We start from the raw sequence: 15,514 nt of genomic DNA on the forward strand, positions 1-15,514 counted from the left end.
AGCCTCAAGGTCTGGTTGTTGGGAACTAATGTTGGAAACTAATGCTCTTCAAACAGCTACTTACCTGGGCCTTTTACAATGGTCTGATCATGGACTTCTTAATGTGGTATGTTTCAGTACCCATTACATTTTTCATCATGAAGGACCTAAACTGTTGCAAGGTCAACACTCAACCCGCTCTTCTATTCTATTATATGTAAACTTCAGAATATTGTTATAAATTATTATTTATTATTAGTTATTATCGTATAAATGTTGTTTCAGGGTCAATACACAACCTGCCCTGTTTTGAACATTAGCAGGCAAAAAGGTTGTTTGGAGGATTTCACAATTAATTGTTTTTTTTTTTCCATGCATAGGTAATACAATATAGAGTGCTAGATCAAGTATTCTAAAAGAAAAAAAGGGTTTCTCTAATTTCATAGTCCAAAAACTAAGAAGGTAGATAGAAATAACACCTAATTGTGACAAAAATCATCAAACCTCAGTATCATAAAGCATTTTGCAGCCTTCTCCTATATAAAGTTTTTTTGTACACAGTTTTGTGTACAGCAAATGTCTTTTAAGAAATCCATTCCAGATTTGCTGGATCCCCTAGGTTTACTGATGAAAGTATATCTTCTCCAGTCTTGGAGAGCTTTAATAGTTTCAGAAGCAGCGAATAGAAACAACTTTTATACAAACATAGAAAGGATAATCATATAAACAAAGTGTGGTTCATAAACGCCCTACAATGTTTAAATTACCTTAATAACTACCTTTATTACCTTTTTCAATGAGCTTTATAATCAAATATAATAATCAAATATAATAAAAATGTCAGTGTATCTATGCAGAAGTTGAGCATATTCTCTGTTCCATGTACCTGTGTCATTCTTGAAAACAGGTTCTCTTTGACATGATGCCCATTAGTTCAGCTCTCAAAAATAAAATCAATGAGATACAGAAAAAAACTTTTAACCTTTGGTTGTGTTTTAGTGAGGATTACATTGTCTCAAAATAGGCTGGTTAGCAGTTCTCCGGGTATCACCATCCCATCTAAAATTGAAGTTATATTTGGAGGGCATTTTAGTTGAGAAGGTAATTCCTCTTATTCTAGCCATATCATTATTAGGGAGAAATGTAATTTGTAAAGCATTTTGTGGGTATTCTGTTTGTACCAGTTGGTAATTGTGAGCAAATGTTTATACATTGGTTTGTTTTCTTTTTTTCCGCATAACCTCAGCATTGTTGCTAGGATTACTGTAATGAATTCCTTTTGTGAGTGATGCTTCTGGATTGTGATTAAAAGTGTGTTTTTTTAATTGCCCGCAAACAATTTGCCACACCCCTTTGTTTGTGAGTTCCTCTTGAATTTACTCTTTCAGATACTAATAAATCATGATCATGTTTTTGTATTTATTTCATCTTTGTTATTTAAGCAATTTAAATGTTCATGTAAATGTTTTATAATAGCAAAAATGTAGATTATTAGCCCTTAAATGCTATTTTGACCTAATAAATATTTGACCTAAAAATATGTTATATTCTACCATATGTTTTTTTCAGAACTCAAAATTCCACTTCATTTGTTGAATGATAGAAATTTAAAGACACCCTGACACTGTAACCTTAAATCTGTTTTAGCCCAGTTTTGAACCATGTACATCATCCTAACTTGTTATTTGCTGGCAGAATGCCTTTTATGCAATGCATGTTTGTTAATGGTTTGTTTTTCCTTATAAGAACAGAATAACAAGTTAAAAAATTAAACCAATTTTTGTGAATTTTAAAGTAGTTCCACTAGTAAAGTAGGAAACCACTAATGACTGATTTATGTAATATATTTTTATATTTTTTCTAGGATAGTGACCTAAAACAATACTTGGACAACTGTGGTAGCTTGATGTCAATGCAAAATGTTAAGGTAAGAGGCAAAGACTGAGAAAGGTTTATTACTATGATTACTAACATCTATAGTCAAGTCAGTAAAGACTCCTTGCAACTATTTGGATAGAATTTCTATAGAATATTCTGTCAATGGCATGCAATGCCATGTGCATTAATGCTGGGAGTACATATGAAAACTGCCACACCACGGAGTGCCAAATCTAAGACTACCAGGCACAGATTGGGGCAAAGGATGATTTCAAGAATATTACATGCTTACCTTGTGCTTAGTATTGCAAACATTTGTTTAAACAAAAAAACTCACTTTGCCTTAATATCAAAATAAATATTTGTTGGACGGACAGCATTGTATTCACAAAAATCCTTTAGAATCTTTTCAGTTCAAAAAATCTTAACTTTTTAACATTGCCTGGGTCGTTAGTTCTAATTCATGTTGTATTAGTTATATTCCCCTGCGAGAGGTTTTAGTTTAGGTAGGTGATTAGGATTTATGTACTAATTGCCACTATGTGCTGACCTTCGAGACAGATCAGCTACTGTGAAATCTGAAAGCAGAGGTTAGATGCCAATCACCACACTGTTGTACTAAGTCTCTCAAAAGCTGACAAAACAAACCAGAATATGAAGAGCAAGAAAATGACGCAATTACCATTTTCATTTCATCTCACTTTAGCATCTAATATATTGGTGCCTGTTGAAAATTTGGAAACCTTATCACAATCTCTCCAAGATCTCTACCTTTTTTATGTAACACTATTGCTCTGTTAATTCTTTTTCTGGCTTTAGAACAGTCTAAATAATGACATAATATGAAGATTATATGTAAATTTAGCAATATACCCCAGTAACAATTGTTTCTATCTTTACAGATATTTATGTTTCAGCTGCTTCGAGGCTTGTCTTACTGCCACCGCAGAAAAGTCCTGCACAGAGATCTCAAGCCACAGAATCTATTAATCAATGAAAAAGGAGAGTTAAAGCTAGCAGACTTTGGTGTGTGTACATTCTGTGTATAAAAGTGTTCTAATGTTTGCCTTGTTATGTATGGATAGAGATCAGGCAGAAAAAAACAGTTTATTGCTATAAATTCAAATATTTAACACAGAAAAATGTGTTTTTTAACAGGCAGAAACAGTGTCTAAAAATCTAATTACACTAATATGCTATTTCTGAAAGAATTGTTATCAATAGCCATAAATCTTGTGGAGGAAAACCCCCAACATTGAGATATATCATTTGTTTTTTGGTATTAATTTTTAGGTATAATGAGAAAGTGTGGCAGATTACCAGGTGGTTCAGATCAGCACTACATATTCCAAAAGAATGGATTTGCACACTGGCAATGCTGTTGTAATTTAAATGTGTCAAGAGAATATTTTAGGAAGAATAGTTTCACAGTCCTATGTGTGTAAAAAGGTGATTCTAAAAACATTATTCTGAAATGCTAAAAATACATGCTACGTGGGGCATGGTCACATGGTGCCTGCAGCAGTTGTGCTGTGATACAGCCCCCGCTGTGGTCTACAATCTAGCATCTCTAACACTGCAATCCAATGCCTAAATGGAGAAGCAGAGACATCAGCATGATCCCAAGTCTTCTGGGAACCACAGAACAACCAATCTGCCATGCTGATCCACGATTCCGGCTCTTTTGCCGCTTGGATCAGTGACTGGAGACTGCTCGTCCAAGATGGCTCCTTCGGCTCCAGCCGAACTTTCAGATATGTGGCCACTTTCTTTCTCTCCACAGTCCTCCTCCTATACAGGTTTTCTTTAACTTCAACATAAAGGCTCCAGAGGACTAGGAAAATCTTCCCACCAGGGCATACCTTGGACATCAGAAGAGGATTTTTCAGCCACCCCTCGTAATTAAAAGGGACAGGAGCCCTCCAGCTGGAAAGCCACTAATGTCTGTGGCCAGCGTGGTTTATTGCTTACATCTTAATGGTTGCATACCTCACCAATACCTACTACTCCTCCACAGGTCAAGACTGACAATTTAGCCACCCCTCCACAGCTAAAAAGTAGAAGACTGATATCGCCATGTGACTCATCCCTACTTACTACCACACCGCTTCAGGCTCAAGGCTCCAACAAACAGATGTGACATAATGAGCAACGTGACCCCTTGCCTTCCCTGGCCCTGCTGGCTGCAATTCCCTCTCTTCTGTGGCCACCCAATTATACTCCCTAGTCAGAGATGCCACCAGGCTCCTCACTGGCCAGCTCTGATCGGGATATGATGTGCTCCACCTTAGTGCCGGACACCAGCAGCGCTATATATGGCATGGCAGGAATATATATAAGCTATTCTGCCCAGGAAGGACTTATACCAACTTATACATGGGGTCAAAGAGGCTTGCAGGGCAAAGATTCTTGTTTTGCGGGTGACCTTCACTCCCTGGTGGATAAAATGGATTCAGTGGATGATGATCTTCAGGTGACTTAATCTGTGTTGACCCAATTAAAGGACCGCATCCATTCTCAGGAATCTGCAAACGGAATTATGTCGCCAATTGGAAGATTTAGATAACAAAGGAAGACACAGCAATATAAGGGTGTGGGAAGGTGGCGGACTCATTGATCCTCATTCTGTAAAACTGTCCACACATTTTACCATTTTGGGGGATAGTGAACGGGCTCTTCACTAGGTTGCCATCCCCTAACACATCTCCTGGGCCTCCTTATTAAACATCTCTCAAAAATGTATACTAAAATGATGATCCATGTTCTAACAGTGGCTAGGTGCATTACATTGCAGTGGAAGTCAGTGTCTCTACAGAACTAGATTTATATAACTATACAAGACATTAGGTTTATGGAGTTTGCTAACGGCCAGACTACAAGATGGCTTGGACAAACACCAAGAGATATGGTACACATTGGATCAATATCAACTTGCATCTACTTAAGTTCCCACCAACGCACATTGAGAGCTCCTAATAGCACTTTAGACTTTTTTCTCTAAGCCAGCCTCCCTAGTAGTAGTTTACTTTCTCTGTATTTCTTAGTCTTCCTTCTTTGATACCCCGTTTTTCCTCTCAGGTCTGACACCAAGATATTTTACTTTGTACTTTTTGTATTGTGTGTACTTTTGTATTTTTCAAATTGTTAATACAAATTTACATTACAAAAAAAAAACATGCCACTGCTGAGATTAAACATCTTTAGCATTGTATGGATCAATTCTTTATATGGAATTTTCTCCTGCCTCTCTTGAGAATCTTTGAAACTGACTCACATTTGCTTCAAGTCACACTTCTACATTCCATTAAGCAGAGTAGTCACCAAACCAATCAAGTTGTAGGAAGAGGCTTTACATTGTAGGAGTGGAGGGTAAAGCAATTCCTACTACCAGATTTAGTAGATTTGTACTCTGTGCTTATGAGTCAAGGTGCAGAAATAAAATACATAACGATTCATCCCTGCATTCTTTGATGCCCGCCATCATAGCAGTTTGTACTCTCCTAAATTGTAAGCTCCTCGGGGCAGGGTCCTCTCCTCCTCCTCTGTCACTGTCTGTATCTGTCTGTCATCAGCTACCCCTATTTAATGTACAGTGCTGCGTAATATGTTGGTGCTATATAAATCCTGTTTTTTATTATTATTATTATTATTATTATTATTATTATTAATAATAATAATATTAATATTTTACAATAGTAGGTATTTTTAGAACAATTGTGTCAGCTGCTAACTGTATGTACCTCTACTAGTTCTAGCCTTGCCTCTTAGAAGCAGAACCCTTGTATTGTCTATGCAAAGGTCAGAAATTAGGTACACCTACTTTGCATTACTTTCATAACCTATCAAGAAGTACCAGGGATACAGTGAAAGAATTTCTGTTTTGAGGGTTTTTCAAGATGTCTCTGCTGGTTCTATGCAGATTTTTTCTTCAGTTTGTTTTTACTTTGGGGCTATTTTGAAACTTTTTAGTTTTAAATTGCTGTGCATACTTATGCAAATGTTATAGCATGATTACCAAATGCAGTGCAAACCTACATACACTGTCATTACATGAGATGGAGTATTGCACATTTTTCTGATGATGTTACACTTGCCTGTTGTAACTGTTGTGGTAATGTGCAGGAATTCTGCATCACATCACATGTTTCTCTACTAACCAACATAATCCCTGCACTGGCATTTGTCAGTGAGTAGTGACTGAACCATGGAAAACACTGGGATTTTTCTGTCAAAGTTTTAGTGCATTACAGAAGATAAGACAGAGTAATAGCTGTCAGTCATATCTATAGGATAAATCCTGATATAGAAAGTACAGCCATGCAACGTGATCTCTGTTCTCTGGGTTAGTTTCTAATCTAATATTAGTTGATGCCATGTAATATGGTACTACAATGTTTTATTTTTGTAATGCTCACACTTAGGTCTTGCGAGAGCCAAGTCTGTACCCACGAAAACCTATTCCAATGAAGTGGTGACACTGTGGTATCGACCACCCAATGTACTGCTGGGAGCAACAGAATATGGCACACCTATCGATATGTGGTGAGTATAATTGGACATCTCAGTTTTGCTAAGCAAAAAACTACATACACCTATTATAAAATATTTTTTCTTTTTCTTAACATGTAGATGTGCACTTCATTTTTCTAAATATATAATTAAATGTATTTGAGCTATTGTAAGTCATTTGCCTTGAGAATACTGAGTTTGAAAACTCCTATTTATACAAACATTTTTCAAATAATTTGAATCTTGGCCACGACATTACATAAGGTTAGCATGAAGTTAGTTTCTCTGTATGGTCTCCAAAGTACTGCCTAATATGTTGGTACTATATAAATATTAATGATGATGATGATCATAAAAATATTGGCTTTAAATCAGTACAGTGTGAGAGCTGAACATGTTTCATGACTGTAATTAATTCCATTTATTTGCAAAATTATATTTCTACAATTTTTCTTTCTTTGATGTTCAAACCAAAATTTAATACAGCAGAGTTATGTTTGTACTGCTGAGAAAACTGTGTGGTAAAATAAAACCGATTACTGTTTTCCAAGGTTTAAATAATCTGACATTTCTTTACAGGGGAGTTGGCTGTATTTTGTATGAGATGTCTACTGGGCGGCCAATGTTTCCCGGTTCTACAGTAAAGGAGGAACTGCATTTAATCTTTAGATTTCTTGGTGAGTTTGCAATATTTCTTTATGAAACTTTTGTTTTGATATAGCAAAAACTGTGTGCAGTAAGCATATACAATTTCAGCCATGCAATAAATTATTATTCCACAGGGTGGCAGCCTAGAAAGACTATTTAGATTGAGATTTTTTTACGTGAATCCAAATCTAAACAATATTTTTAGGTATTCTGATCTATATGTATACCAAATAAAGAGGAGCTATCACCAAAATTTTTACTTAAAAGGGTAGACAAACAAAGGGTGAAGCCCCTCGCCTTTTGTCCTGATCGCCGCGGCAATCAAAACAGAATGGGGGGCAGATCCTCCTGAGATGCCTACGTCATACATCCCAGGCTGCTCCTTCTGAGCTTGCGTAAGATCAGGCATGCATAGAAGGAGCTTTTTCCTACATTGGGGGAAAAAAATGCAGATCTCACGCATGCGCAGTGAGATCGGTACTCTTTTTTTTCCTCTTTAAAGCAGGCTACTTTGAAACAAAGATGACAGTGCTCAGCGCTTCCTCAATGCTGGGAAGAAGGATGATTCCAGGACAGAGCGGGACCCAATCCAGGACATCTACGGCATGATCTGTGGAATTAAAGGTGAGTGTGTTTTTTTTTTTTTTTAAGTTTAGTTTGCCTTTAAATATATATTTAAAAATTGTATTAAAAAACCCCAACTATTTCAAAGTACATGGATAAATTAAACAATAATAATCATTGTAATTATTTGTAAATAATTTATGTGCAGACATCATGTACTAACACTTTTAACATATTGTTCATACAATACAATATGTTTGACAATAATCCTAGGGTATATCCTTCATTAAATACAAGTGCTTTCCCAGCTTGTCTCGGCAAAATTACAATCCCGACCCTACTTTGGAGGAAAAGCAGCTTCTGTATTTCTGTATGGGTGCTGCCAAAGCCTAAACTTACTTGAGGTATCCTTTTTACTGAATCTGTTAGTATCTCGTTTTTTCAGCTGCTACTTCAATTATTCTAGTTTACATATTGTTTGCAGTTAGTTGACTTTGCCCTGCCTTGCCTAATAAACCGGATATTTCTATCTGTGTATATAGATACTCATTTAGATCTTGTAGACACAAGAAACATCAAATACCTGTGTAGAAATTACTTGGTTCCTCTTACACTACTTTACTTCTGTTCTCCTATTTGGGTGATCACTTGTGTCTAACAACACAGAAAAATACAACTGGCCACCTACAGCTTAAAATTATAGCAATTCATAAATTCATCACATCATTTACATTAGGATACTTGTATGAACATGAGTCTGAGTTATGATCTATGAGTCTGATTTATCTAAGCTCCAGGACTGGTGAAAATTCACTAATATAGGTGAATCTGGGTGATCCAGCAAACCTATAAACCTAGGTATCCACTAAAAGAGACATTGAGCCTGGCTGCCATATTAGAGGGGACCTTGCAAAAGGAGCTAGAGGAAGTGCACCAAAGCACTACAGCAAGAGTCATGGCATTAGAGGGGAACTCTGCCTCTTTGGAATCATGCATGCAGGTCATACAGAAGTCTCAATGTTCAGTACGGTAGTCGGTGTCCTCTCTGTTCCTACAGATTAAAGACCAGGAGAACAGTCCACCGAACATTGATGGCATTCAAATACAGATTCTGCCTGACCTATCCAGCTTTACTCTCCATAAACAGTTGCTGTGCCCTTGACCTCATCAGGGGCCAGGACACATACAAACAGCGACATCCCTTCCATTTGATTGTTTGCAATGGAATAGCAATGTTAACACTTTACACTCACAAGCAGCTCCCAGGCCTCTTTTTGGAAATGCTCCCATTGATATTCTGTATTACTATTATTATTTTTAATATTAATAATAGTAATCAACAGTATCTATACAGCTCCAATATATTACGCAGTGCTGTACATTAAAAAGGGGTTGCATATGCAAATGACAGACGTATACAGACAGTGACACATAGGACCCTGCCCCGAAGAGCTTACAATCTAGAGGTGGGGAAGCAGCATACAATAGGAGGTGGGATATGGATTGGCTCAACTATGTGAATGGGTCAGTAACACTCTTGCGCTGACACAAGACAGGCCTCCAGTTCCCTAGTGGTCACTTTTCCAGGGGATCGCAACAAAAGTGATCCCTACCGTATAAGGAGGCCACATGTGTGAAATGTAGGAGTTTTGACTTCGCAGACCAGGCACCTAAATTTTATCCCCACAAATATTCACTGTTTATAATTCTCTTTGCAGTTCCATGTGCAGAAGCCCATACTGGTTATATCTCTGCTCAGGTGCTGTTGTATTCCATTACCCCAATTAGGTTGTCCTTATCTACATTGGGGCTTTATAGGGACATAGGGTATTCACCACCCCTAGTACCCCCCTCATAGATTAGTTTAGGCACTTCCTAAACTATGCACCACCATCCAAAACATCTAATGCTTTTTGTGAGGCCCCAATACCTACTTTAGAGTCCTCCTGGGCCTTACTGCCCTGCCTTGTAGAAGCCTTTAACTCCCTATACCCTCAATGTCTGATACTCAGGAACCTAATCAAAGCTCACCTTACTGTGCTTCCTAAGGAGGGGAGGGACCCTATGGCTTGCGCTAGCTACAGACCAATATCATTACTTGTGGAGGATGTGAATTGTACTCAAAGATACTCGCTGCTCCTCTTACCCCTTTCATACCGGGTCTAATACACCCAGACCAAGTAGGATTTGTGCCAAATGGAGAAACCCGAGACAACGCAGAAACCCTGGATCCTATGCACTGGGCCCAGAGTAAGGACCTCCAAACGATGCTTCTCTTGACTGATGCCGAGAAAGCTTTTCGATGGCGTTTATTGGTAAATAGGGTGCTCTCAGATCCTCTGTCAATATAGATAGATACATAGTAAGTCAGTTTGAAAAAAGACATAAGTCCATCAAGTTCAACCACTAGGGAAATACACATATCCCAAATATAAACCCTATGGACATATTTGATCCAGAGGAAGGCAAAAAAACCTGGTACAATTTGCTCCAACATAGGAAAAAAAATTCATTCCTGATTCCATGAGGCAATATCTAAGGCACCCGTCAGGGCTGCCCCCTCTCCCCTTTGATATTTATTTCCACACTTGAGCTACTACTACACCAGACTGAGAAAAATCCAAATATAGGTGCCTATTGTGGGATGCAAGTATAGGATAGCAGAATTTGCAGATGACTTAATGTTTTCTTTTCAATCATTTGTATTGAGTTTATAAGATAATTAACAACATACAAATAGTCAAGGCACATACAATACAATCACAATACAATAAAATAACAACCATTGGTCAGTGAATATGAAATATATCTCTATTCAAACCAAAGCACGTAAGATCATATAAACTAGAAAATATGTGCCCTTGTGGACCGAAGAACTACAAATACTGATCAATTTGAACAAACAACAATGCAAGGTCTTATCGGAATCGCTTAGTAGTAGACCTAGGGTCCAAAATGTATTATAAACCCATGATTGGTACCAATAAAAATAGTAGAAAAAAGACAAATTAAGGCTTAAAAAAAGGGGCTTAAAGCTGTGGTCCCATTTTACTGGTCCACAGAGGCAACTAGGTACCTGGGGGTCCATATGCCTCTGGATCTTTTCAGGCTGTGTGCCCTATAATTTTTACTATTACTGGGTAAATTTAAAAGTGAGCTAGCCTACTGGGACTGCCCAAACTGCTATACTCTTCCACCATTTTCACTCAATGTATTTGATTCCAGGAGCCCAAAGGCTTCATTTTGATATCTTGCATCTCTCAAAGAGATGGGGGGAGGGGAGTTATGGATCCTTATATTATGCTGCAGTTCATCTGGGCAGAGTAATAGAGTGGTTTCGGCATAGATGACCCTGGCTGCCAGGCCTTAACTGAACTAGGGCCAAGACATGTGAGTGTTTTCCTCCAAAGATGTTGTTAGGGTTTAGGAGAGTACGCCAGTTGCCTCACCTCTTGCACTCACTCCCAAATCAAAATACTTTCCATAGATCTCTTACAGATTTTGAAATGCTGTATCCTAATCAAGGCCCAGTTTTTCACTTCTAAGCTCTAGGCTGCACCATGTGTCCCAGATACTGATTTCACGCCACCATACATATTAAAATGGTCCCTGAACCTAGATACTACCTTCACTCCCACCAAGAGGGAATAATTCATTTCTATTGCACAAACCTCTTGAATTAGCTCCACGTACCAAGAAACAGGGTATAAAACCCTTACCAGGTGGTAAAGGGTGCCTTCACTCCTACACTCCTACAACATATATCTGACGTTTCCAGAAATTTCAGATATATGTTGGTGGTGCAATGCAGCTAGAGGCACACTCCTGCATATTTTCTGGGATAGTTGGGTGGTTCACCCTTTCTGGGAGAGAGTCCACTGTTTGCTACAGAAATTCACAGACCTCCTGATCCTCTTTGACGCTGGGTTTTACCTCCTGCATCCTAATAATTTCAACTGAAATACCTATCGCAATTCACTCCTGATCCATCATGTGGATGCTCGAGAGCCTGCATCCCACCACTGTGGCGCCTACGGGGGACCACTGGAGTTGCACAATGGTTTGAGCGTATTGAGGAACTACAATTAATTGAACACCTCACTGCCTCTCTAAGAGGCATGGAGAAAGCTACCAGACAACGATGGTTCTACTGGATCATGTTCCTTGATTCTGCAAATTATCTGGCAGCACTTACGTCTGAACCGTAATAACTAAGGTGATACATATATCTACCTCATGGGCAACAGGAATGATATCCCTTTCTCCCAACTAATTCTTTTCCATTCCTTACTCTACCCAAGCCAATAACCCCCTCCCCCCCACTCAACATACTATTTATTCCCTAGTGAGTTCCCAGTGCTACCCCTTTATTTGGCCTTATACCCCCCCCAAGACATTTCTATAACACAAAAATGATGGTGGAGTTCACTGGGATATTCTACGAACTGATTGATAAAAAGTCAATATAAGGGAGACAACTTTTATATTCATGCATTTGAAGACTTTGCATTTTGAAAAACTTTTTTCTCCAACTTATTTCAAAAATAACCGATACCTATCTTTCATTAGGAACACCCACAGAGGAGACGTGGCCTGGAATTACTTCTAATAAAGAGTTTAAAGCTTATGGATTTCCACAGTACCGTGCACAGCCCCTGAAAAGCCACATACCAAGGTAGTAAAAACAAAAAAATGTTTTTGATAGAACTTGATTGGTTTCAGCTGAGTTTACATAATTCTATTAGTTGTGGAATTCTGTACATATGCATTTTTAGCAGAGGAAATATAGTGCAATCCAAACATCAAAAACAATATAAAAGTTAATGTTTATTGTAAGGTTTATATTAACCATTTACCAAGAAAATGGAAGGGGTATGTAGCACATCAAGGTGTATTGAGGTTCAACTGGATTGGTATTCATATTATTTGCAAATTATTTTTGCAAACAAAGCTGAATATTCAGTAAACTCTTAATCTTTGCTCTTAACCTTAACCGTTTTACAGCATCAGATAAGATGTTTTCGGTGGTGATATCGTTTCAAAAGATATCATGCAAGTGAAAAGCAACTTTACTATTGCATAAATTTTAGTGCCGTAAATGTATCCTATTTATTAACCCATGCACCTAATGAGCCACTGACCTTGAATAAGCATGCTTGTAGTGACATAAGCTAAACTTCAGGAATTGAAAAATCCCTTACAGTGGGGCTACCCCTAACATTAAGGGTTTATATCCATTTATGTCAAGAAATGATGTAAAGATAACATTTACTTACCTTATCCCTCACCTACCTGGTGGTCAATGACATCACAATGGTCAACATACATACAACATAGCTAGATAAAGACTCATCCATGCAGCTGAAACTGCCTAGGAAAGGAACATAGCTCCTGAAGCAACATACACTTTACTTCAGAGAAGTGGTATGTGCAGCATAAGGAAGCTTGATTATGCTTTGGTCCACAATGGAAATCTGTGACATCTGTGCCTTGCATTTCAGTAAAAAAAGCTTAAAACTAAGTCATTGCTAACTAATTGTTGTATTCTTTATGGAAGCAACTGTGTGCCTTTATTGTTATGAGAATAAACATACAGCCATTTATTTGTTTCAGACTTGATTCTGATGGTATTGATCTTCTAAACAGCCTTTTGTTGGTATGTATATTGTATATGTAATTAATTAAGACGTAAATAATAAACACACAAATTATGTAAAGGCTTTTTTTTTTCTAGTTGTGGATATTGTAGGGAGGAGTTAGACACTTAGTCAAGGTTTTATTGTTGTCTGTACTTGATAGATACACCACTTTTTTTGTCTTCGCGACCAGTCACACAAAGATCTAACAGCTCTCTAAATATCCAAAATTCCTGTTTCTGTTTTTTCTCATTTTCTGTTGAACGGGAAAGGGCTTTTAACCCTTTCTTACTCTAAAATGAAAAAATGTAACAACATGATCTATCTTCATGTATTTTCCCAATGAAGATAGAGAATAAGATAATTATGATAGAGAATAACTGTCATCCTGGTTGTTTGCACCAAGCTGGGGACAAAGACATTCTTTATTGATTCCAGGGAGGAGTTGGGGGGTCTGGGCAGGTATGAGATTTTCACGAAAAGTAAACCTTTCCTTTAATTTAAACTGACCTGAGAATGTGTAGATTACTGTTGACCATGTGTAGATTACTGTGTAGATTAAATGTATTAAATGTGTAGATTACTGTTGACCAGGCTAGCTGTCTGGTTTCATGCTAATCCATTAATTTTGAATACTTCCTAAATTGAAAAATGGACAAATGTAGATCAGGTGTAGACTTCATATGCTTCATATTTGCCAGTCAGTCAGTGTTGTTGAAAGGAAAACAGAAGAAGCAAAGAGGATGCAAAAGAGCATTCCTCGGGACTACAATGCACACAATGTATCTTAAACCGTAAAACACAGATTTATTCAAAATATAACTAAAAGGTACATAAACCATATTAATCACTGTATCACGTATTAGGACTCTATTGTATCGGTGTGAGATATATGTTCTACACATTTCGTGGAACATAGCTCGCTTCATCAGGAATGCAGAGACCTATATTAGCAAAACAACTCTTTAAATACCACAAATTTTACATAAACCAAAAAATACACAAATAATATTATAACATATTTACAAATACTAATGTAAATTATTTATAAAATCTTGACTACCCACATCTATACAGTGGCTCCCAGAGATTGCACCCGAACTAGCAAGGCAATTCTTTCATTAAATGGTATTTAGGGCAGACCCGGACCATAGCAGAAGAACTAAATGCTAATGCACAGCAAAATCAAATTATATATTGACACCGATATGCGGCATAAATACATAAAATATTTATAAATTTGTATGTTTAAGCGAGCTTTGACAGTTGTATTTATTCGCAATCACTTCTACTTTTTCACCATCATCATTTAACTGATGGGTTCCCAAGGGTGACAAACGCATTTACAAATATATAGTGCCCCTCATTTCCACTACCAAGTGCATATATATGCCAATGTGTACAAATACATTTAGTGTACCAAACACCTATGCTCAACCAAACTTTATATATAGCACTCTTGACAATCATTACATATCTAATCCAAATAGTACATTATCACCATATTCACCATTCAAATAACCCCTATGTAAATATGTATTTAACCACAAATAAAAATATATGAAAAACCCACTCCTTATACTTACTCCAAATCCAAAATTTGTGGTAGTTCAAGATTTGTTTTCTAATATAGGTCTCTGCATTCCTGATGAATCGGACTTTGTTCCACGAAATGCAAAGAATATATATCACACCCATACAATAGAGACCTAATATGTGATACAGTGGTTATTATGGTTTTATGTACCTTTTAATTATATTTTTATTAAATCCGTGCTTTATGATTTTATACAAAATTGTGTGCGTTGTAAACTATTTGAAATGCCTTAAAAGTCCAGAGGATTGCTGTTTTGCATCCTCATTGCTTCTTCAGTTTTGTTTATTGTTAAATAAGGGATGTGGCATATCCTGTAATATCTTTAGAAAGGGGAACTGTTTTCCGTTTTTAAGTGTGGTTTGAAAGTATCAATTCAGAAATCAGTATGGCTTCCATACTTTTATTGATATAACAATGGTTCTCAACTTGGTTTTATTGTTTCACAACTAAAAACAAGCATGTAGCCAATGTTAATTGGACCTTTCACAGTGGTAAAATTGTGTTTCTCTGGCATTTAACCATCTCATTGTTAAGCATTTCTTGTACCAACATGTATGTATTTTCTCCTTTTCTAGTATGAAGACAAGAAGAGGATATCTGCAGATGGAGGTCTAAGACACCCTTATTTTAAAAGCCTTGGGGAAAGAATACACACACTGCCAGATAGTAAGCATTTACATCATGTAAAGGTTTACCAAAACAT

General features: G+C 37.2%; 1 protein-coding gene across 2 annotated transcripts in view; it reads left to right on the forward strand.

The window, feature by feature from the left end:
- Nucleotides 1-15,514, forward strand: part of CDK18 (cyclin dependent kinase 18) — a 101,814-nt gene that overhangs the window by 75,063 nt on the left and 11,237 nt on the right. For both annotated transcript variants that reach the window (XM_072424991.1, XM_072425002.1), the window contains exons 8-14: nt 1,844-1,906; nt 2,760-2,883; nt 6,279-6,399; nt 6,946-7,043; nt 12,148-12,253; nt 13,192-13,234; nt 15,387-15,477. In XM_072424991.1, coding sequence (XP_072281092.1) covers nt 1,844-1,906; nt 2,760-2,883; nt 6,279-6,399; nt 6,946-7,043; nt 12,148-12,253; nt 13,192-13,234; nt 15,387-15,477 — 646 coding nt within the window. The remainder of the gene's footprint in view (nt 1-1,843; nt 1,907-2,759; nt 2,884-6,278; nt 6,400-6,945; nt 7,044-12,147; nt 12,254-13,191; nt 13,235-15,386; nt 15,478-15,514) is intronic.

This window comes from Pyxicephalus adspersus, chromosome 1 (assembly GCF_032062135.1).
Source record: "Pyxicephalus adspersus chromosome 1, UCB_Pads_2.0, whole genome shotgun sequence".
NCBI lineage: Eukaryota > Metazoa > Chordata > Amphibia > Anura > Pyxicephalidae > Pyxicephalus > Pyxicephalus adspersus.